The sequence below is a fragment of the Mustelus asterias genome, chromosome 26 (assembly GCF_964213995.1).
Source record: "Mustelus asterias chromosome 26, sMusAst1.hap1.1, whole genome shotgun sequence".
Classification (NCBI taxonomy): Eukaryota; Metazoa; Chordata; class Chondrichthyes; order Carcharhiniformes; family Triakidae; genus Mustelus; species Mustelus asterias.
This window is the reverse complement of record NC_135826.1, coordinates 26596748-26621236: the sequence shown is the minus strand read 5'-3', so window position 1 is coordinate 26621236 and position 24489 is coordinate 26596748. Positions and strand designations below refer to the sequence as shown.

At 45.8% G+C, this 24489-nt stretch overlaps 1 protein-coding gene across 4 annotated transcripts in view; it reads left to right on the top strand.

Moving 5' to 3' along the window:
• The window catches only part of LOC144479526 (rho GTPase-activating protein 45-like), a 223979-nt gene that overhangs the window by 94736 nt on the left and 104754 nt on the right, over positions 1–24489 (top strand). The window contains exon 1 of one of the 4 annotated variants that reach the window (XM_078198312.1): positions 19037–19116. The exons of the other annotated variants lie outside the window; for them this stretch is intronic. Within the exon in view, the coding sequence (XP_078054438.1) occupies positions 19053–19116 (64 nt within the window). The 5' untranslated portion in view covers positions 19037–19052. Of the gene's footprint in view, positions 1–19036; positions 19117–24489 lie in introns of those variants that run through there. 4 annotated transcript variants of the gene reach the window in all.

The following is a 24489-nucleotide window of genomic DNA, read 5'->3' as shown; positions in this document are numbered from 1 at the left end:
TTGTTTACATTTCTACCAAAACCATCCTGCAAACCACTCTAGGTTAAATAATAGTCTTAACTTAGTGTAAAATATTAGAGGCAACCACTCCACACCCCCAGACACCAGTTATTATCATATTACATAGCTCGCATTTGTTCAGTGAATCAAATGTAGACAACATGAGGAGAGACTGAGCAGATTGGGTTTGTACTCGTTGGAATTTAGAAGGCTGAGGGGGGAATCTTATAGAGACCTATAAGATAATGAAGGGGCTGGATAGGGTAGAGGTGGAGAGATTCTTTCCACTTAGAAAGGAAGCTAGAACGAGAGGGCACGGCCTCAAAATAAAGGGGAGTCAGTTTAGGACAGAGTTGAGGAGGAACTTCTTCTCTCAGAGGGTGGTGAATCTCTGGAATTCTCTGCCCACTGAAGTGGTGGAGGCTACCTCGTTGAATATGTTTAAATCACGGATAGATGGATTCCTGATCGGTAAGGGAATTAGGGGTTATAGGGATCAGGTGGGTAAGTGGAACTGATCCACTTCAGATCAGCTATGATCTTATTGAATGGCGGGGCAGGCTCGAGGGGCTAGATGGCCTACTTCTGCTCCTATTTCTTATGTTCTTATGTTCTTAACATGGATTTGTTTAAAATCAGTGTTAATACACCCCTTTTCTGTTAGTTTACTTTTAAAAATTCATTAATAGAGTGACACGGTGGCACAGTGGTTAGCCCTGCTGCCTCACAGCGCCAGGGAGCTGGGTTCGATTCCCGGCTTGGGTCACTGTCTGCGTGGAGTCTGCATGTTCTCCCCGTGTCTGCGTGGGTTTCCTCCGGGTGCTCCGGTTTCCTCCCACAGTCCGAAAGACGTGCTGGTTAGGTGCATTGGCCATACTAAATTCTCCCTCAGTACCCGAACAGGCTCCGGAGTGTGGCGACTGGGGATTTTCACAGTAACTTCATTGCAGTGTTAATGTAAGCCTACTAGTGACACTATTAAAAAAAAATTGAAATAAATGGGTTAATGCTTCTGTTAAGATAATATACAAAGGAATTACCTACAAACGAATTAAATGTTTTACAGTAATTTTCAGTTGAATTTCAAAGCCTTTTTTAGAATAGAATAGAATCCCTTCAGTGCAGAAGGAGGCCATTCAGCCCATCGAGTTGCACTGACAACAATCCCTCTAATCCCCTATCTCCATAACCCCCCATGCAAAATAAGTGATCTTTAAAAGGATAATTTTTCACAGATCTGAACTTTTGAGTGGAGAATAGATGTCGATAAGCTGTCTGAAATAAATATTATAAAGTGTTTACTTAACTATGAACTTAAATAACTTGTGTTGTGTATGTATTGCATTCTCAAATATGAGGAATAAGATTGTTTAACAAACAATGTTTCCCAAGTCATTTTTTCCGTCTAAAAACAATTGCTATTGGAAATTACGAGGGATTCGATCATGCCGATTAAACTCAGTGCAAATGGAACTGGGAGGAAAAGCGCCCACTTCAGAGTCCTGAATAATTGGTGCCCCCTTGTGGAGAGCAGGTGTTTTGAAAAGCTGTAAAAAGAATTAGCAAAGTGACCGGGAGATAAAATGGGAACTGTGACCACTTCGCAGGATAATTATAGATGAGGACGGCTTTTCAATCCACCCTAGATTATCCACCCAAATAAAAATCCCATGGCATGTTAAATAACTGGGTGGCATGGTGGCACAGTGGTTAGGACTGCCACACAGCGCCAGGGACCCAGGTTCGATTCCCAGCTTGGGTCACTGTGTTGAGTTTGCACGTTGTCTGCGTGGGTTTCCTCTGGGTCCTCTGGTTTCCTCCGACACTCTGAAAGATGTGCTAGTTACGTCATTGACCTGAACAGGCAGCGACGGACTGTGGTGACTAGGGGAATTTTGCAGTAACTCCATTGCAGTGTTAATGTAAGCCTACTTGTGAATAATAAATAAGCTTTACTTTACTTATAACTGCATCTTGTTTATTGCCCAAGCTTTATGTGTCCACTGCCCAATCTAGAAGAACGTTCTATAAACCGGGCACCCTGAGAGGGAATAGATTCTCCCTGAACTTGTATTAAATTGTTTTTTTCCATCACTTTTTAAGTCTCTTTCCATCCCCGAGTCTCGGCTTGCTTTGAAATAGTCTGATATTTGCCATCGTATATACTAGACTCATTCAGCTCTTTATAATGGGAGAGAGTCCCGGGACGGAATTTTCCCGTTCCGCCCACCGCGGGAATCGGCGGGATATGGAATATGCTAAAGGTCCGTTGACCTCAGGCAAGATTTCCCGGCCTTTGGGTGAGGGCGGCCGGAACAGTTTATTTAGGCTGTAACTCAGTCCTTTGGTGCCTTGACAAGGCCTTTGTGGCTCTTCTCTGCACCATCACCCTGGCTTGGCGACTGAAATTAAACGGAGTTGTGCAAGATGTGACCTGAGCAGGAGAAGGTACAGTTTAAGTCTCACGTTTGCCAGATCCGCGGGTGCAAATGGCAACATGAGCGCAAAATCCTGTGAGAGGCCAAAAACAAGAATCCCGCTGGCGAGATCTCACGCTGTGATAGTCGCACAGCCCCCTCCCCCCCCCGCACCGCCATTGACTTAATGAGGTTCCCACCCAGGAAGGTCGGGAACCTCATTTGAATGGATTCAAATCTAATTAGTGGGCTTCCCCGCTGCATTGGCCCTTACGTCGGCAAGGCTTACCATGGGGTCTGGAGCAACATGAACCAGATGAAGAGACCATGGCGGAGGCGCACAGGGAAGGACAGGCCCCAGAGGGAGAGAGGGACATGTCCTGACAGTGCCCCGGCAGTACCCTGGCACTGCCCTCCCCCCGCCCCCGGCATTGCTAAAGGACAGTGCCAGGGGCAGCGCCAGGGGGGTTTCCTCAGGAATGGGATGGTTCCCCATATCCATGGTGGGGAGGAGCTCCCCTGTGTGTGGGGGTGGGGTGTTCCCTGTGTGTGTTTGTGGGGGATTCCCTGTGTACACCGGGTTAGGGGATCTCCGTGCATGTTGGGGGGGTTCTGTGTTTTAATTTTTGGTGCTGGAGATCAGGGCGCACGTTAAAGACGGCGCCCCGATTTCTGGAAAGCCGATGTTGCCGGCTGGGGGAGGGCTCTGTGACGGACATGCCGCCAGCATTTTGTTTCTAAGTGCTGGCAAATGTGATGAGAAAAGCTGGCCGTGCGGCACACCGCTGCCTGAAACAGCTTTTAGACAAAGAAACAGAAAATTCAGCCCTGCTTGTAGAGCAATAAAATGTGACAGACTATCTGTTGTGTTTATCACACATGGGTGATCTGAAGTTAAGAGATGAATGTACAGTCAGCTCCAAAACTTTCTCAACATCACCGCTAGCTGTTTCTGTACTAGCCCAGCAGACTACACTTATGACATATTCCTTTAATGTACAAGCACCTTAAAAAGATAAAGTTTATTTATTAGTCACAAGTGAGGCTCACATTAACACTGCAATGAAGACACTGAAATTCCCCTAGTTGCCACACTCCGACGCCTGTTCAGGTCAATGCACCAATGCACCTAAACTTGGTTGTATTGGGCTATCGATCTTTTTTCTTTAACCTTGAACAGAACAAAAGAAAACTTATAAAACTAAATTATAATGTTGTTCCAGTTATCCACAAAATAATCCAGTCTTTGTGGCGCCCACTGTTCAGGGAAGGTGTCAAGTGAACGGGCGGACTCTATAATAAGATAAAAGCAAAATACTACGGATGCCGGAATCTGAAACAAAAACAGAAAATGCTGGAAAGTCTCAGCAAATCTGACAGCATCTGTGTAGAGAGAATAGAGCCAACGTTTCAAGCCTGGATGATCCTTCATCAGCGCCTTTGTGGGTGGAATCTATGGGCAGAATTTTCCCGTCCTGCTCGCCATGAGAATCGTGGGGGGTGGGACACGGACCATACAAAGGCCCGTTGACCACGGGTGGGATTTTCCAGTGTTGGAGTGAGCGCAGCTGGAAAATCCCACCCTACATGTACCTTCTCTTGGGTCATCTTACCATGGACGACAGTGTGGAAGAACTACAGCGAGGCAGAGTGATATCCTTCCTGGACCTATGGAGGGCCACCTTGGCCTGAGTCAGTTCCACAAATAGTGTTGTTTGGGTCAATGCATCAATGCACCTAAACTTGGTTGTATTGGGCTATCGATCTTTTTTCTTTAACTTTGAACAGAACAAAAGAAAACTTATAAAACCAAATTATAATTTGTTCCAATTATCCACAAAATAATCCAGTCTTTGTGGCACCCACTGTTCAGGGAAGGTGTCAAGTGAATGGCGGACTCTATAATAAGATATAGAGGTGTTGGCGGGCGGGGGGGGGTGTCACCATGGACACTTGAGTATTAAATGTGAACTGCTAGTGTTGGTGTAGGTGGTTGCATTTTGAAGTATGAGAAAAAAATAACGCTGGTAATTCAAATCAGATCAGTGTGACACATTTTATTGAATGAATTGCTTCTACAAGTATACCTTTAACCACAATCGTCAAATTCATTGTCTTCAGCATCCGACACAAGAGTTCTTCAAATTCATTCTGAGTCACTTTGGCTACGGCATCATTGTAAATACCCCACTCTGGATCAGAATCGGTGCTTTTGGTTTCAGAACCATCCCTCCACAAGGAATCACCTTTCTCAATCTCATAGAATCATAGAATCCCTACAGTGCAGAAGGAGGCACCAATTTTCTGACAGAGTATCTCACCCAGGCCCTCTCCCCCGCCCTATCCCTGTAACTCCACACATTTACCATGTCCAAATATTCTAACCTACACTTCTCGGGACAATGTAGCATTGCCAATCCACCCAACCTGCACATCTTTGGAATGTGGGAGGAAACCGGAGCACTCGGAGGAAACCTACGCAGACACATGGAGAATGTGCAAACTCCACACAGACAGTGACCCGAGGTCTCCATCTATTGAGTTGGATATTCCGCATTTTGGAACGATCTGCTGGTAGTTTGTGCAATAATGACATCCCACAATTTGATGGAAAGCAGTTTGGGAAAGATCACTGCTGGGTGACTGTGTCCAACATAGTGAACCATCTTCCCAACACAATTCGAGTCTGATGATGGAGTCTTGAAGGCCGTGAGGAAAATCCTGTCCATGTTCAATGAACTCTGTTTCACCTTGCAGTGCACCTTGCATTGTCATTGCAACAGTTAAGCAGTTACGAGGGGTGGGCTTTGTTCTGTGACAAAAGATTGCAAAAACTCAAGTCGTGAGGAGCTTGTTCAGTTTATACTGCAAAGGAGAGTCGGCAGCAGAAGTGGTGTTAAATAGTTACGAACAATGAATTGCCAGTGGAGAGACCAGGTCCACCGCAGACCACAGTGAACACAGAGGATTCTGCTAACATTGATGAGTCTACCAACATCTGTCAAAATAAAAGACAGGCAAATATTTAAAGTGTTGACCCTTTTTTATGACGACCTTCCTTAAAAACAAACTTTTTTTCCCCTCGAGCCTCAGTTTTTCTACATTAAAGGTGCTGTATGGTTGGAATCTTGTCTTGCTATTAGAACTGAATAGATTTACACCAGAAATCTTAATCTGTCTTTTTCCTTGGGGAAATTTATGGACCTATTTGTAGCACTGTAGCATTTCAGTGCAGATTTCTCATTTTTGCACTTCTTTTCATCCTATCTGACCATGGACTGATCCACCTGTGGAGGAACATGCAACATTTTAGATCTGTTCTGGTACAATTGTTCCAGACAGCGATGGAACGACGTAAGGAGAGCTCATGGTGGTTTGACCCAAGCCCAGTTTGTGTTTTATACACAGAGATTACATACAGAGCATCACTGCCTCCGAATACAGACCAGTTAGATACAGATTCAGCCTGTTCTGTGCTACCCCCATGCTGCTGTATTTTGAAGCCATGCATCTTTTAGTGAGCGGCACAGTGGTTAGCACTGCTGCCTCATAGCGCCAGGGACCCAGGTTCGATTCCCAGCTTGGGTCACTGTCTGTGCGGAGTCTGCACCTTCTCCCCATGTCTGCATGGGTTTCCTCCCACAGTCCAAAAGATGTGCTGGTTAGGTGGATTGATCATACTAAATTCTCCCTCAGTGTACCCGAACAAGCGCCAGAGTGTGGCGATTAGGGGATTTTCACAATAACTTCATTGCAGTGTTAATGTAAGCCTACCTGTGACACTAATAAATAAACTTTAAAACTTTTTAGTAAGGATTACACCAGTACATTATTATTCCATGGGAAGACAATGAGAATGTGTAAAATTTGGGGTGCATTCCATTGATGCATTCCTTTCACAAATTAAAAAAATGACTTGTGTTTATATAGTGCTTTTCATGACCACCAAAGTTGCTCACAGCCAATGAATTATTTTTGAGGTGTAGTGACTGGTGTAATGTAGGAAGGATGGCAGCCAATTTGCACACAGCAAGCTCTCATAAACAGCAAAATGATCATGATGAGATCATCTGTTTTAGGATTATCTCGGATACCAGGGATAACTAACTTGTTCTTCGAAATAGTCATAGAGGTTTACAGCATGGAAACAGGCCTTTCGGCCCAACTTATCTATGCTGCCTTTTTTTTTAACCCCCCAAGCTAATTCCAATTGCCCGCATTTGGCCCATATCCCTCTATACCCATCTTACCCATGTAACTGTCTAAATGCTTTTTAAAAGACAAAATTGTACCCGCCTCTACTACTACCTCTGGCAGCTTGTTCCAGACACTCTCCACCCTCTGTGTGAAAAATTTGCCCCTGTGGACACTTTTGTATCTCTCCCCTCTTACCTTAAACCTATGCCCTCTAGTTTTAGACGTAGAAATCATAGAATCTCTACAATGCAGAAGAAGGCCATTTGGCCCATTGAGTCTGCACCGACAATAATCCCATCCAGGCCCTATTCCCATAACCCCACATACTTACCCCACATATCCCCCTGACATCCCCCTAACACTAAGGGGCAATTGAGCATAGCTAATCAACCTAACCTGCACATTTTTGCAGTGTGGGAGGAAACCGGAGCACCCGGAGGAAACCCGCGCAGACACGGGGAGAATGTGCAAACTCCACACAGACAGTGACCCAAGCCAGGAATCGAACCCAGGTCCCTGAACCCATTCCTCGCTTGTTCCAAAACCCAAATTCAAAATCCATTTGACTCCAATTCAAGGTTCCCACAAGAGAAACAAACAAGGTCCAAGCTGACAAGATAAGGCACTGCACCCCATCAATCTGACACTTGATCTTAGCCAAAAGGCTAAGAAGAGAATGCGAGATATTATAGGGTATAATATTTCAAATTCATTACATGAACCCATTGTACACAATCATAGAATCATAAGATTCCTACAGTGCAGAGGGAGGACATTTGGCCCATCGAGCCTGTACCGACAACAATCCCACCCAGGCCCTGCAACCCCATATTTACCCTGCTTAGCCCCCTGACACTAAGGTCGGCTTTAAAGTAAAGTTTGTTTATTATTCACAAGTAAGGCGTACATTAACACTGCAATTAAGTTACTGTGAAATTCCCCTAGTCGCCACATCCGGCACCTGTTCGGGTCAATGCACCCTAACCAGCACAGCTTTCAGAATGTGGGAGGAAGCCGGACAACACAGATGAAGCCCATGCAGACACGAGGAGAATGTGCAACCTCCACACAGACAGTGACCCAAGCCGGGAATTGAACCCGGGTCCCTGGCGCTGTGAAGCGGCAGTACTAACCACTGTGCTACCGTGCCGCCCTTATATTGGGTCCTCCCATTTCCTCCTGTGGGCAACCACCCTCCTCTTCCCCTCTGCTCCTCTCCATCTTGTTGGGTGGATTGATGGAACTTTAATGATGATAACACACGCTCTGAGCTAACCTTCAGCATCCAGTCCCAGTGACTTTTGCATCCACTCTATACGGAGCATGCAAATTGAGGAACTCCTCCTGCTTTGACATATTTCAGCAATAATTAGGGTACATTCAGTGGATGAAATTAAAGTGAAATTTCCATTCAGGGGCCAGTTGTGTTTTTTTTTTAAACCCACTGACTATCTGAAGCCACATCACTTAACTTGTGGGTGAGTCACAAGTCCTGAGCTCTCAGACCAACATCTGAGCAACAGGAAACCTTCGGGGAGTTTCAGATTGAATCTGTTTGAAATGTTCGGCGATTATGAGAATGTTAAGACATTGCTTTTACTCCGTGTTTTTCGTTTTGCTGTGTTTCTCACACTCTGCACCTGCAGGGCTAAACCAGTTGTGTATCAGCCTGAGCTCTGAGTCAAAGGTTTGTGGGTTCAGGTCCCACTGCAGAGGTTTGAGCGCAGAACCGAGGCTGGCACTCCGCTGCGGTGCCAAGGGAGTGCTGCACCGTCGGGGAATCTGCCTTTCAGATGAGACATTGAACTCTGAAACCATTGGCCATCTCAGATGGACATAAAAGATCCCACCGCGTGATTCAAAGAAGAATACTGGAGGTTTCCACAGTGTTCTGGTCAAGACTTACCCCTCAACCAACATCACTGTAAACATTTGGCCGAACAGGTGGGCTTTAAGGGGATGATGATGGACAGGCAATGGGATTAAAAGAGAGACTTTGGAACATGTAGGACCTGGACAAGGGACCTAATTGTCTAATTCTACTCACAGAATAGACAATGGCATAGGGTTAGCCGGCACATGTGGACTCCGCCCCAAAGGCAGGTCCCTAAGGAGAGGAAGGAGAATTCTTAAAAAGATACCAAAATCACCTTTCATTGCAGCTTAAAATTAACTTTTTTGTGGATGACTAAGGGCAGCACGGTGGCACTGCTGCCTCACAGCGCTGGGGAGCCGGGTTCAATTCCAGCCTTGGGTCACTGTCTGTGTGGAGTCTGCACATTCTCTGTCTGTATGGATTTCCTCCGGGTGTCCCAGTTTCCTCCCGCAGTCCAAAGATGTGCAGGTTAGGTTTATTGGCCATGCTAAATTGCCCCTTAGTGTCAGGGGGACTAGCAGGGTAAATATGTGTAGTTATGGGGATAGGGCCTGGGTGGGATTGTTGTCGGTGCAGGCTTGATGGGCCGAATGGCCTCCTCCTGTACCGTAGGATTCTATAACTTAAGCTGGTACTTACTGTCTCTGCTCACTTTACCCACACAGGTTATCTTACGACCTGACGTAAGCATCAGATACATATTTTTATACCATCAAAGCTGTATAATCCATGGATCAGAATAGGATGAACAGGATCCAAACTGAATCCAGTTGATAAGAGTTAATGGTGAGACTGCACTGACTGAAGTGTGTCATTGAAACCCGATGACCCTTTAACTGTCCTGTGGTGTCCAAGGCTCACTTCATGCGCAAGAGGCTGGCTTTGGATTATTTATAATGGCGCTATCGCCGCTAACGCAGTGTGCTCTTCAAACCACAAGGGCACCACCCACAAATATTGATACACTCCAGGGGGGACTGTGTGTCTTAACATCTAAATCAGTGTTAGTTACCCAAAGAAAATAGTGCAATCATTCGGGAATTTTCTCTGTAATAGAAATATTGCCGCCTAGTAAGCTCATAAAGAGAGACATGTGGAAACAAATGGACAGGACCCTCATCATGCAGTAGATTCGATGAGCGTCCCTTGCAGTTTCTCAAGTTTGAAGCCTTCTGAGACAGTGCTGTTCACAATACTATTATGATTGTTTCTTCATCGTTAAATTTTTACTGTCACTGCCATATAGAAGTGTTGATAACTGGGGTCTACCTGGATAAGCACAGCCTCCAATAACACTCACAGTGCTTGACACCATCCAGAACAAAGCAACCCGCTTGACTGGCACCCCATCCGCATTAAACATTCTCTCCCTCCATCACCAACGCACAGTGGTAGAATCATAGAATCATAGAATCCCTACAGTGCAGAAGGAGGCCATTCGGGCCATCGAGTCCGCACCGACAACAATCCCACGCAAGCCCTAGTCCCGTAACCCCACACACATACCCTGCTAATCCCCTGACACTAGGGTCAATTTATCATGGCCAATCAACCTAACCCACACATCTTTGGAGTGTGGGAGGAAACCGGAGCACCCGGAGGAAACGCACGTAGACACAGGGGGAATGTGTAGATTCCACACAGACAGTCGCCTGAGGCCGGAATTGAACCCAGGTCCCTGGCGCTGTGAGGCAGCAGTGCTAACGACTGTGCCACCGCCACTGTGCCACACTGCAGCAATTCACCAAGGCTCCTTTGACAGCACCTTCCAAACCCGCAATCTCTACCATCTGGAAGGACAGGGCAGCAGATGCGTGGGAACACCAGCATCTCCGAGCCACCCACCATCCTGACTTGGAACTATATCAGCCTTGCTTCACTGTCGCTGGGTCAACTTTCTGGAACTCCCTTCCCAACAGCACGGTTGGTGTTCCTACACCAAATGGCTGCAGTGGCCCACCACCACCTTCTCAAGAGCAATTAGGGGCAGATAGTAAATACGGGCCTAGCCACTGAGCAGTTTGTGTTCTGCATTCAGTCACTCAAATATGCAAACTTCCTCACTTACTTTCTGCTCTAATCCAGTTGACCTCTTATTCAAGTACAGCTCTGCAGGCACAAGAGCCCTCTGGGACATTACCTATGTGGCCATTATTCATACATGAAGCTGACCAACTGCTATTGGTATGGGGGTGGTCACAAACCAGTTATGTTTCTGGACTAGTAATCCAGCACACCTGGATAAATGATCCCAAAATATGTGTTAGCTGCAGAATTTAAATTCAATTGATTAACTAATCATAGAAACCCTACAGTACAGAAAGAGGCCATTCGGCCCATCGAGTCTGCACCGACCACAATCCCACCCAGGCCCTACCCCCATACCCCTACATATTTTACCCACTAATCCCTCTAACCTACGCATCTCAGGACTCTAAGGGGCAATTTTTAGCATGGCCAATCAACCTAACCCGCACATCTTTGGACTGTGGGAGGAAACCGGAGCACCCGGAGGAAACCCACGCAGACACGAGGAGAATGTGCAAACTCCACACAGACAGTGACCCAAGCCAGGAATCGAACCCAGGTCCCTGGAGCTGTGAAGCAGCAGTGCTAACCACTGTGCTACCGTGCCGCCCGGAATAAAAACCTAGAAAAATCGGAATAAAAACCTAGGCCGGGGTTCACCTAAGCTGCACATTTTTGGACTGTGGGAGGAAACCAGAGCACTCGGAAGAAACCCACTCAGACACAGGGAGAACGTGCAAACTCCACACAGTTAGACACCCGAGGGCGGAATCGAACCCAGGACCCTGGCAGTGTGAAGCAGCAGTGTTAACCACCGTGCCACCCTATATATGGGAGCTATGCAGAGACGACACACCAGTTATATACAACAGGAATTTATTTACAGTGCTTTAAACTGTCTGCTCTCTCATGCCTCCAGCAGCTTTGTTTACAGGCTTAACCAATCAAGAACAGTGATCATCAATAGTAAACAGACTCCCATAATCAAATGGAACAATTGAACACTAGAGACTGCAATTTAGTTCATAAATAGACCGCCATCGCAGAGGGTTTAAGGGAGGCAGAGGATGAAGAGAAAAATCACAGCTGTGATATTGAGCACTCTACCACCACTCAATGGGTGGGCAGACTCGTGAATGTGACCAGCTGGGCCTGGTGGCAGAGAACTGCTGGAATCCCCATTTCTGCCTGACATTTTTCTGGGAAAAAGAAGGAAATGTAAAGGGCAAACAGGGAAAATATGAAGACTAGTTTGTAGGATCAATCAGCCATATGATGACATCACTGTGTTTTTAACATACTCTTTCAGATGGGGTAAGGTATCCTTACATAACATGCAGCACCCTTTAGAACAGCGTGAGACTGCTGAGTCCTGTTGCTGGACTGCATGGTATGAAAATTGTAGTCAACATTTCCACAACCAGGAACAGGAAGCTGGCTGCTTCAACCTTCCTATGGTCTTATGTTTACACCATTGTTTCATATCAGTTAACCTCTCCACTTTCAAGTTGGTGTAGAATGGTCCTCTCTGGGCTCTCCTGGGCTTTCTCTCCCCAAACAATAGGAATATGCTGTAGAGTGCCATTTGTTCTCCATGCCTGCACTCAGGAGGAGTATGATGTCTGTGTCGATATGCGTGATCTTCTTGGAGATCCTCTCCACTTGGAGCCGACAGTTTGCGGTGTCGATGGTATCCATGATGTGGAGATGTAGATCTCCACATCATCTACATCTCCACATTCAGGAGGAGTCCCAAGGTGGCAGGAGGTTGAGGCTTGGGGGCCTTGTCTCGTCAGCAGCAGAAGGGTTGACGACCGAAGTTCGCAAAAGTTTGCACGTCGTCATTTGGGAATAAGATGTTGATCTCTGCCTACGCATGTCATTCCTCTAAATCGAACAGCTACGACTCTCAGCATCCTGCCTGAATCCAATTTAAACGCTGTTCTGTAGTAGGTCTGACATGCCAAACATGTGTTTATATAAGAATCAGGCAGGATTTCCAACCGAGTGATAGATAATGAGTTTGTCTAGAAAAAGTTGGACTTTACATGCCAATAGGGTGAACAAATATTGACAGAGGCTCATGTGGTCTAATAAAAACCATGCCATTTATGCACATAAACTGCAGCTTTGTTTATTCTCCAAACTCTTCCATTATGGTGCAAGTTTAAAAGTTCAAGTTCTTTGCATTAATTTTCTTTTACCATTCGCCTCTCCTGAAGTTGCTGATTCAGGTTAGGGTGCATGGACTTCAACATGCCTTTGGTACATCACGCTGTGGCCATTCTTCATACATGAGCTCATGCAGGAAGCATTGACTGGCTACTTGACTGTGGAAGGCTTCAAAACCAGCCACAATCCGAGGCTGGGATTTTCCGGCCCCGTCGTGGTGGGACCCGCCATGGAGGATTTAGCGGCCCAGCCAGAAGTCCATTGGTGGTAGGTGGAGCCAGCAAACCCCACCCTGAGAAACAAATCAACAGGGATTCCTTCAGGATTCCCCAGGTCACAAAACCTTACAAATCATCCGGGAGGGAATATGTACCAAATGAGTCTGATTTAATTTGATTCGATTCTCTTCAGTGCCACCCTCCATGAGGAATATAAGAACAGGATTAAGCCATTCGGCCCCTTGAGTCTGTCCTGCCATTCAGCGACATCTTGGCTGATTAGTGACTCAATGCCAGATACCCGTCTTTCTCCCTTAATACTTTTGGTGAACAAAGATGTGTCAATTTTTGATTTAAAATTAATAATTGACCTAATGTCGATTGCTGTTGGCAAGAGAGTGTCCCAAATTTTTACCACCATTAATGTGAAGAAGTGTTTCCTACTCTTACTCCTGGAAGGTCTGGCTCTAATTTTTTTGGATCATGCCCCTTAATTATAAACTCTGTAACTGGTAGAAATGGTTTGTCTCCAACCACCCTCTCCATTCCCCTTAATATCTTGAAAACATTGATCAAACCTTGCCTTATAAATTCCAACCCAAGTTTCTTTGTTGTCCCCTCATGGTTTCACCTGAACTCCTCATGAGTTCAGGTATCAAACCAGATAACGTTGGGAATGTTTTTCACCATTTTATCCAGAGTTGTATATGATGTCCCTGTGGGGGAAATAATGAAAGACCTGGATAAAGTGAACATGGGGAAGATGTTTCCATTAGTAGGAGAATCCCAACAGTGCAGAAGGAGGCCATTCGGCCCATCAAGTCTGCACAGACCACACTCCCACCCAGACTTTATCCCCATCACCTCACGTATTTACCCTCCTAGTCCCTCTGGCACTCAGGGGTAATTTAGCATGGTCAATCCACCTAACCCGCACTTCTTTGGACTGTGGGAGGAAACCGGAGCACCTGGAGGAAACCCATGCAGACACGGGGAGAATGTGCAAACTCCACACAGTCAGTGACCCAAGCCGGGAATTGAACCCGGATCGCTGGTGCTGTGAGGCAGCAGTGCTAACCACTGTGCCACCGTGCTGCCGGAGGGACTAGGATCCGAGGGCACAGCCTCAGAGTAAAGGGATGACTGTTTAGAACCGAGATGATTGGAATTTCTTCAGCCAGAGATTGGTGAATTTATGGAATTCATTGCCAAAGAAGGCTGCAGAGGCCAGATAATTGAGTGCATTTGAGACAGGGATAGGTAGGTTCTTGATTGGTAAGGGGATCAAAAGTTACGGGGAAAAGGCAGGAGAATGGGGTCGAGAAACTTATCAGCCATGATTGAATGGCGGAGCAGGTTCGATGGGCTGAATGGCCTAATTCTGCTCCCATATCTTATGGTCTTATGGACTTAGTTCATTTTTGACATTTTAAAGACCGCTGATACTAAATTAGTAACCTCAAACTAACGCTATCACTGCGAGTTTTAAGCCAAGATAAGCCCAGTGGTGACCTTTGTCACAGTAGACAATCTGGTAGTACAGAAACCTAGCCCTTCCAGAAGTGAGTGTTATACCTGTGCGGACATGCAGACACTGCAGAGCAAGCTGTGTCCTGATTTTAAAGCTGTGGTTTGCACAGACAACACTCCCACCCAGACTCTATCCCCATCACCTCACGTAAATCAGCAACTTTGTCCGGGAAAACTGAACCAGATGTTTGCTTGCATGTTAGCTGGAGCGGCACACCGAGCGGTGTCTTCAACTGGACACTTCAAGCTAAAACCTGTCTCAGAATTTGCAGAGCTTTCTCACAGCACACAAACACTAATACAGCTGCAAATGAGTCTTCTGGATTGTTCAAAGTCAAAGACAAAAGGAGAGTTCGCTTGGCAAGGTTCATAGAATCATAGAATTCCTACAGTGCAGAAGGAGGCCATTCGGCTCATCGAGTCGGCACCGACCACAATCCCATCCATTCCTGTAAACCCACATATTTACCCTGCTAATCCCCTGACACTAGGGTCGATTTAACATGGCCAATCAACCTAACCTGCATATTTTTGGAATGTGGGAGGTAACCGGAGCACTCGGAGGAAACCCACGCAGACACGGGGAGAATGTGCAAATTCCACATAGACAGTGACCCAAACCAGGAATTGAACCCAAGTTCCTGACGCTGTGAGGCAACAGTGCTAACCACTCTGCCACCGTGCCGCCCATTCATAGGAATGTCATAGTATTTAAAGTTGTCCTTTTTTTTATTCATTCGTGAGACACGGGTGTTGCTAGCTGGCCAGCATTTATTGCCCACCCCTAGTTGCCCCTAGAGGGCAGTTGAGAGTCAACCACATTGCTGTGGCTCCGGAGTCACATGTAGGCCAGACCAGGCAAGGACGGCAGATTTCCTTCCTTAAAGGACATTAGTGAACCAGATGGGTTTTCTGTCAACCAACAATGGTTTCATGGTCATCAGTAGATTCTTAATTCCAGACATTTTTAGTTGAATTCAAATTCCACCATCTGCTGTGGCAGGATTCGAACCCAGAACGTTAGCTGGGTTTCTGGATTAATAGTCTAGCGATAACACCACTAGACCATCAAGCTTTTTTGTTCACCTGAGTGTCTCACGATATTTGGAAGGCTGTTTCTCTGTTTGAAAGCCTCCTGAACAAAGCAAACTATTGAGAAATCTATGGAAGTACCCAATATGAGGTGCACACTGATTGCCCATTGGGACAAACCCACTCAGCTAAGCCCAGATGTTGAAGCACAGATTGGCATGTGCCCGGGTGTAACCATGTGAAAGGAAAGTGCTGGAGTCTAACTGAGCTTTCACCAGCAACCCCTGTTTTTGATTTGATTTGATTCGATTTATTATTGTCACATGTATTCGTATACAGTGAAAAGTATTGTTGCACGCTATACAGGCAAAGCATACCGTTCATAGAGAAGGAAAGGAGAGAGTCCAGAATTTAGTGTTACAGTCATAGCTAGGGTGTAGAGAAAGATCAACTTAGTGCGAGGTCGGCCCATTCAAAAGTCTGACAGCAGCAGGGAAGAAGCTGTTCTTGAGTTGGTTTCCACTTCAGCCCAATTCAGCTTTGCATCATTGAACTCTCAACATTAGCAGTTTGCACCAGAGTGGCTTCATTATAATGTCTCTCAAGCTTGACTGTTTCTTTGTACTATGAACTGTAAAGTGCAGGTGACAGCAGGCAGGTTCACAGCATACGATGTGTGTGCCGGTTATCCCCCTTGTACATCCTGTGGGATTAGAAACTCGACACTCAATCTCCCCTGGGGTAGCTAAGTGAATTTATCCCGTCAGTAGCTGCGCCTTACAGGAAGGCTCCAGTTTGATATCCGCAGATTCAGCTAATCTGATCCCAGGCAGTTGCAGGACCTGTCATAGGAATATTGTTCCTCAATATTGTTCTAGCAATATTGTTCTAGCAATATTGTTCTAGTTTGTTGCAACAAGATCATGGCCAATCTTCATTTAAATACCATCCACCCAGCTTGGTTTCATATCCTCAATACAATTGCCTCACAAAAATCTGTCTATTTCTGTGTTAACATTTTCAATTCACCTGAGCCCAAAACCTTCTTCAGGATGAGAGTTTACACCACTTGTGACATCATGACCAGCTTACCTCTAATTTTAAGGTTATGCCCCCTACTTGTTTTGGAATCCAGAAGGAATAGTCTCAAATCCAATCAAATCAGATTCTTTAATCATTACGGTCAGCTCTGCTGCCTTCCAGCACCAGGGACCTGGGTTCGATTCCAGCCTCGGGTCACTGTCTGTGTGGAGTTTGCACGTTCTCCCCATATCTGGGTGGGTTTCCTCCGGCTGCTCCGGTTTCCTCTCTGTCCAAAGATGTGCAGATTAGGCAGATTGGCCATGCTAAATTGCCTGTAGTGTCCCAAAAATGTGTAGATTAGAGGGAGTAACGGGGATAGGCCTGGGTAAGATGCTCTTTCGGAGAGTCAGCGCAGACTCGATGGGCCAAATGGTCTCTTTCTGTAACTCCTCAATTAGATCACCCTTTAATCTTTTATACTCAAGAGAATGGGGCCGTGCAATGGCATAGTAGTTAGAATTGCTGCCTCACAGTACCAGGGACCCGGGTTCAATTCCCAGCTTGGGCCACTGTCTGTGTGGAGTTTGCATGTTCTCCCCGTGTCTGCGTGGGTTTCCTTCGGGTGCTCTGGTTTCCTCCCACACTCCAAAGATGTGTGGGATAAGTGGATTGGCCCTGACTAAATTGCCCCTTAGTGTCAGGGGGACTAACTAGGGTAAATGCATGGGACTATGGGGATAGGGCCTGGGTGGAATTGTGGTCGGTGCAGACTCGATGGGCCGAATGGCCTCCTCCAGCACTGTAATGATTCTATACACATCTAACCTATGTCCCAAGTTCTTATCATTTATCCTTTCCAGCCCAGTAACATTCTGAAAAATATGTTCCGCAGCCCCTCCAATAGCAGTATATCCTTCATGAAGTGTGGTGTCCAGAACAGAAGCCAGTATTCCAGTGGCCTCCATACCCTTTACCACCATGAAGGAAACATTGCTCGCTATTGAATTGAAGCCTGAAGCCACTCCAGCAGGCTCCCAGGTGCTCTGAGAACATTTATTTCGGGAGCTAAGTCAATTCCAAGTCCGTGCTGAGCCATGCCAGGATGGGAGTCAGAGTGTAGCGATCAGTGTCAGTACTACTGGGTTAGGGAGTGAGAAACATTGGCCTGGATTTTCCTTTTCCGACCTCTTTTTCCAGTCCACCCAAGTGCTTGTGTCTCAGCGAAGCACAGATGACATTTGGTTGTGATGCACCATGTGGCTAAATAGCCCACTGGACTCTCTGTCAAGACCAGCCCTGGGTTGAGGGAGCAGAAGGTGGTCAAATCATTCCCCAATGAGGAGAGAGGGGGGGAGAAACAATTGGCAAGAAAAAGAAATGTAATTCAATAAAACGTGTGACTTGGACTACTGCGTAAAATAGATAATAACGCATCAGCCGCCCAGTTTACACTAACCTCATTTTCCTTTGATTAGCGCCCAAGTCAATTTTCACTCTAAATGACATACATTCACCGGAGTTGGTACTGGAGAGAACTCTGCTTAAAAAAAATTAATTTCTCCTACTGCATCTGACACGTTTACCAGGTTAGCAGTAACTGGGCAGCACGGTGGCACAGTGGTTAGCACGGTGGCACAGTGGTTAGCACTGCTGCCTCACAGCGCAAGGGACCCGGGTTCGATTCCAACCTCGAGTGACTGTCTGTGTGGAGTTTGCACGTTCTCCCTGTGTCTGCGTGTGTTTCCTCCGGGTGCTCCGGTTTCCTCCCACAGTCCAAAGATGCGCAGGTTAGGTGGATTGGTCATGCTGAATTGACCCTAGTGTCAGGGGGATTAGCAGGGTAAATATGGGGGTTACAGGAATAGGGCCTGGGTGGGATTGTGATCAGGGCAGAATCGATGGGCCGAATGGCTTCCTTCTGCACTGTGGGGATTCTATGAACTGTGTGTTAGATCCTGATACCGGGAGCTGTGGCTTTAAAACAGCACAAAAACTATTCTAGATCTGCCATTTCGTGCATCACAAACAGAAACAACCTTGAAAGACATACTTCAGGCGCCGGAGTGTGGCGACTTGGGGATTTTCACAGTAACTTCATTGCAGTGTTAATGTAAGCCTACTTGTGACACTAATGAATAAACTAAACTCATTGGCTTTGGGATGACTTGTTGTGGTGGAAGGCGCTATATAAATACAAGTCCTTGCTTTCTGAGTATCATGACTTACCAGTTTTATCAGCTCCTGCACCGTTACTGATTGTGGACTGGTCACTCTGCTGCCTGCTGCTGCATTTTAATGAGGTGATTCCTTAAGAGTTAGGAGTTTTTTTTATCTCCTTCCTGCCCTCATTATTTAGGACCTGTTATCCTGCAGTGTGCACACAGCCCCAGGCAAGGCCCTGGATTGCAAAGCTTGACCTCTCCTCAACTGCTCCGGTGAAAATTGAAACAAAGAGTGGAGGCTTCTGAAGGCGTTTGCTCTCAGTTTAGGCTGGGCTACTGGCATTGATTTCAATAGCTGTACAGCGGCAGGTTAATGAAGATGTGCTTGTGCGTTGCGATGAGTTTGTTACTGAGTGATCTGGAAGGAGAGAAAGGGTCTTCTCAGCTCCATGACGTGCTGGGTAAGCTTTCACGGTTACATTTCTTGCAGACAACTTACAGCACAGACCTCCTGCTGCCTCAGTCACTGTGCTGAAGGTTTGAAATTCTGTCGGGAAGAATTCTCTATGGGCAGTAGTGTTGGGCTGTGAGGCCACCTGAATGTTTCACGTTAATGTTATTAGTTAACATTGATCTACCCTTTCATATTTCAAAACTGTACCTGTTTTGCTTCTGCTTAAAATCAGCAAAACGTGTTTCAGCTGTCGATAAGGACTCAAAAGGAATGTGGAGAACTAAACAGCACAGTGGTTAGCACTGCTGCCTCACAGTGCCAGGGACCCGGGTTCAATTCCCATCTGGGCAGAGTCTGCACGTTCTCCCAGTGTCTGCGTGGGTTTCCTCCGGGTGCTCCGGTTCCCTCCCACAGTCCGAAAGACGTGCTGGTTAGGTGCATTGGCCGTGCTAAATTCTCCCTTCGTGTACCCGAACAGGTGCTGGAGTGTGGCGACTAGGGGATTTTCATAGTAACTCCATTGCAGTGTTAATGTAAGCCAACTTGTGACACTAATAAATAAACTTAAAACAAACTTAAACAGAACTCAGTTTGTTCTCGGGAATACAAGGGTTAAAACAGTGTCCATGTATACCACTGTGTGAGTATGCAGGTATATTTATCTGTGTATGAGTATTTAGGTATATACATATCTGTGTGTCATTCATGTTATGATGTGGAGATGCCGGCGTTGGACTGGGGTAAACACAGTAAGAAGTTTAACAACACCAGGTTAAAGGAGCTTAAGGCTCCGAAAGCTTGTGGCTTTTGCTACCAAATAAGCCTGTTGGACTTTAACCTGGTGTTGTTAAACTTCTTACTGTGTCATTCATGTCCCCATTGCTAATTGCTTTCGCATTGGTTGAGATGAGTTTCTTGAGAAAATAGAAACCAAATGAGCCAATTGCCTGGTGTGAATTGCATCTAACCTCCATGTCTTGCTGTTTACTGTAGTTACTGTGATTAGATCAGTTTGTTGCCTTGTGTGTGTAAAGGTATTATGACTTGCCAGCAAGGTAATGGAGACTGGAGCACACATTGTAGGTTGGCATTCCAGTGCCTTACTGAGGGAATGCTGCACTACCCGGGACCGGGTTGTCTGAGGGCCGAAAAGTAAAACCAAAGCCCCATCTGCTCTTTCAAGCGGGTGTGAAATCAGTGGCGTTATTAGAGGAAGCGCGGGAGAGCTCTCCTGACCAACATGGGTGGGGGAAGGGGGAGGTCATTCACTGCATTGCTGTTTGTGGGAGCTTGCTGTGCACAAATTGGCTGCCACGTTTACAACATTACAACAGTGACTGTATTTCAAAACACAAACTTCATTGTAAAGATGTGTAAAGTTTGTGAAAGACACTATCTAAACGCAAGCCTTTATTTAATGTATCCCCGCGTGTGAGATTCTTGGAAGAGTTGTGGAACAGTTTCAGTTGAGTCATGTTAGCTACGGTAATGTAGTGAGAGGGCAGGGAAATGCCCTCATTGAGAGTGAGCCTCTGCTACTTACGTTTCTTGTGAATTCTCAACGCCCTCTGTAACGTTCGCGTGTAAGAGGAAGCCAGTATGGGCAATGCAATTGAAGCTGTTCAGATCTTTCTCCCCTTCCAGGTTAACCCATTAGGCACCAAGCTCCTGAGAGGCTGTTAAACTGTTTCTCAGATTGAATAACAAATACAAATCCTCATTATTTAAGTGTGTTTACCCCATTTAAGGGGCTTCGAAAATGCAACTTGTTACTTAAACGCCTTTTATCAGTGGAAACGTGTCTCTGCATGGAAACATAGGCTTAGGAAATAGGAGCAGGAGGAGCAAATAGGAGCAAAATCGGCCCTTTAAACCTACTCCTCCATTCAGTATGATCAAGGTTGATCATCCAACTCAATAGCCTGGTCGCGCCTTCCCCCCACATATCTTATAGAGTCATAGAGCAATATAGTATGGAAACAGGCCCTTTGGCCCATCCGGTCCATGCTGACCATGGTGCCCTTGCAGCTAGTCCCTATTGCCCATGTTTGGTTATGGAAACCTCTAAAACTGGGATTGATAGACAGAAGATTTTGGAGGAAAATAAGTGATTTCACTTCAAATGAATGTTTAGACTTTGTTCATATGAAATACATTTTAGTTACATCTTTATCACGAGTTTTGAGTATGATTAACCTACACTCTACAGTGATCAGATTTAGGAAGAAACTTTCCAGGCTTGTTTGACAGGGGGGAGAAATTGGTTAGTACATAAGAGGAATGCTTCACAGACCTTTGGCTGGTACATTATGATTCCATGAAATGTAGCTGTGATATTTCAGTGCTGAGTGAGTTGAAATCAGTTGGATAGTTGAAGGAAGCACTACGTTAGCCATGGCATCTCAGGGTTGGGATGCAGGCAATCAGTCAGTGGTCTTGGCTGTTCTGGATCATGATGAAGTTCTCTTGAAGCGCTTGATGACGGGCATCAGATGGGGACCTGGATGAAGTGATACAGCTTCAGTAGAAAATGTCCTTGTGCCGCATCTGTGCCAGTTTTGTCAACAACCAGGGATGAAATATTCCGGCCTTTCCCACCAGACAGGATATTCCGGTCCCGCCAATGGTGACTCCTTGTGACAGAGGGTGCGGAGCACGCAAAACCCCGTAGACATTGGCAGGACTGGAAGATCCCGTCATATGGACCACCTCCACTGTCGGAAAATGCACTGCCGGGGTGGTGGGGGAGGGAATCTCACCATAGAGCTGAAATAACCAATCCCAATCGGAATATAAAAGCAAATTACTGCGGATGCTGGAATCTGAAACCAAAAGAGAAAGTGCTGGAAAATCTCAGCAGGCCTGGCAGCATCTGTGAGGAGAGAAAAGAGCTGACGTTTCGAGTCCAGATGACCCTTTGTCAAAGCTGGAGTCAAAACGTTAGCCCTTTTCTCTCCTTACAGATGCTGCCAGACCTGCTGAGATTTTCCAATCGGAATATAGACTTGGCAGGATTCCCGGATTAAGGGAGCCTTTCCGAATCTTGGATTAGTTTACTTCCAGTTCGTTTGGCACAAGTTTGTATAGTTTGTAGCACTATATTCTGCACCCTATCCTTTCCTTCTCTCTGATGTACTCTATGAATGGTATGCTTTGTCTGTATTGCGCGCAAGAAATGATACTTTTCACTGCATCCCAATGCATGCGACAATAATAAATCAAATCAAATCAAATCAAAAACAAGAACCGACATATGTGGAGCCAGGGACACCAGTATGTGTCTTAAGCAACAGAGCAAGAAGATGTCATCAGCACTGAAACACACTGCAAAATGCCTGCAACTCCGCAAACTCCTTCGATCTTCATCACTGTCTTTGCACCTGGAAGAAGTCTCTTCCAGTAAGAGACTTCTTACTGTGCTTACCCCAGTCCAACACCGGCATCTCCATATCATTTGCACCTGGAAGAAGCCGCGTTCCTTCAGGACCCACCAAGTCAACATCGAACGTAATTATTTAAAAGAAAGTCTTCAAGACTTATTACCTCAGAGCCACCATTTGCTTTCTTTTTCCGCCTGTCAAGCTGCCAACCCCATGAGAATTACAGTGATTGCGCTGAACACCCACCCCGTTCATTTTACCCAAAATGAGTGATTGAAACTGGTAATGAGAGCTGGATTACGGGCTCTGGGATACACCTCACATAAAGTGTAAAATGATTGTGTTAAATTGAGCAAAAACAGATCAATGTAGCTATATTTAAATAGCAGCTTGGAGTAGAGCCCAGAGGGCAAAATCCTGTTAGAAGTTGTTAGCAGCTGAATGGAGAATGTGTCACCAGGCCATCCAGTAATTACAACGTGTTAATGCCTGCAGTGCTCATCCACCAGGTGTGACTGCATCTGAAGATTTCCACCTGAGAAATTACGAAGGACAGTTTCGATAGATTGGGTTGTTTTCCTTGGAACAAAGAAGGCTGTGGGGAGGCGGTGACTTGAGTGAGGTGTACAAAATTATGAAGGGAAGGGATAGAGCGGACAGGACAAGATTGTTTCTCTTGGTGCAGAATCCTAGGACCAGGGGACATAGATTCAAGATAAGTGGCAGTAGGTGTGGAGGGAACAGGAGGAAGAACATTTTGGCGCAGAGGGTGGTGGGTGTCTGGAATTCGCTGTCCAAGTTGGTGGTGGAGGCAGAGACCCTAAACTCTTCTTAAAAAGTGGATAAAAGCAAATTACTGCGGATGCTGGAATCTGAAACCAAAAGAGAAAATGCTGGAAAATCTCAGCAGGTCTGGCAGACCTGTAAGGAGAGAAAAGAGCTGGCTTTGATTTTGATTTGATTTATTATTGTCACATATATTAGTATACAGTGAAAAGTATTGTTTCTTGCATGCTATACAGACAGACCGTATCGTTCATAGACAAGGAAACAAGAGAGTGCAGAATGTAGTGTTACAGTCATAGCTAGGGTGTAGAGAAAGATCAACTTAATGCAAGGTAGGTCTGATGGTAGCAGGGAAGAAGCTGTTCTTGAGTCGGTTGATCTCAAACTCTTGTATCTTTTTCCCGACGGAAGAAGGTGGAAGAGAGAATGTCCAGGTGCGTGGAGTCCTTGATCATGCTGGCTGCTTTGCCGTGGCATCGGGAAGTGTAGACAGAGTAATCGATGGGAGGCTGATTTGCGTGATGGATTGGGCGATATTCACGACCTTTTGTAATTTCTTGCAGTCTTGGGCAGAGCAGGGGCCATACCAAGCTGTGTTACAACCAGAAGGAATGCTTTCTATGGTGCATCTGTAAAAGGTGGTGAACGTTGGAGCTGACATAAAAATGTCCTTAGTCTTCTGGAGGCATTAGTGGGCTTTCTTAACTATAGTGTTGGGATGTTTCGAGTAGTGATGTTTCGAGTCCAGTTGACCCTTTATCAAAACTTTTTTTATCAAAGCTCTTTTTAACAAGTACCTGGATCTGCACCTTAAGTGCTGTAAGCCACAGGGCTATGGGCTGGGTGCAGGAAGGTGGGATTAGAAAGGGCACCTGGGTGTCCTTGGGCTGGCATGGATAAGATGGGCCGAATGGCCTCCTTCTGTGCTATAACTTTTCTATGGTTCTATGCACAGATAATATTACACGAACATATTCAGGATCCGTCTGCTAATGTATCACAAACAGTAATTGCAAAATAGCACTATCACAGGAGAAAAAGCAACAGAACCTTTTAAAAATGCTATCTGTGTGAGCACTACAGTTGAATTATTTGTTAAAAGTCACTCTTTCACACGCACTGTCAATTATTTATTGCTAACTACAAGTAGTCATACCTGACTGGGAGGCAGTTGCGGCAGAATACCTGAGGACTTCCCAATTGAATCGTGCGGA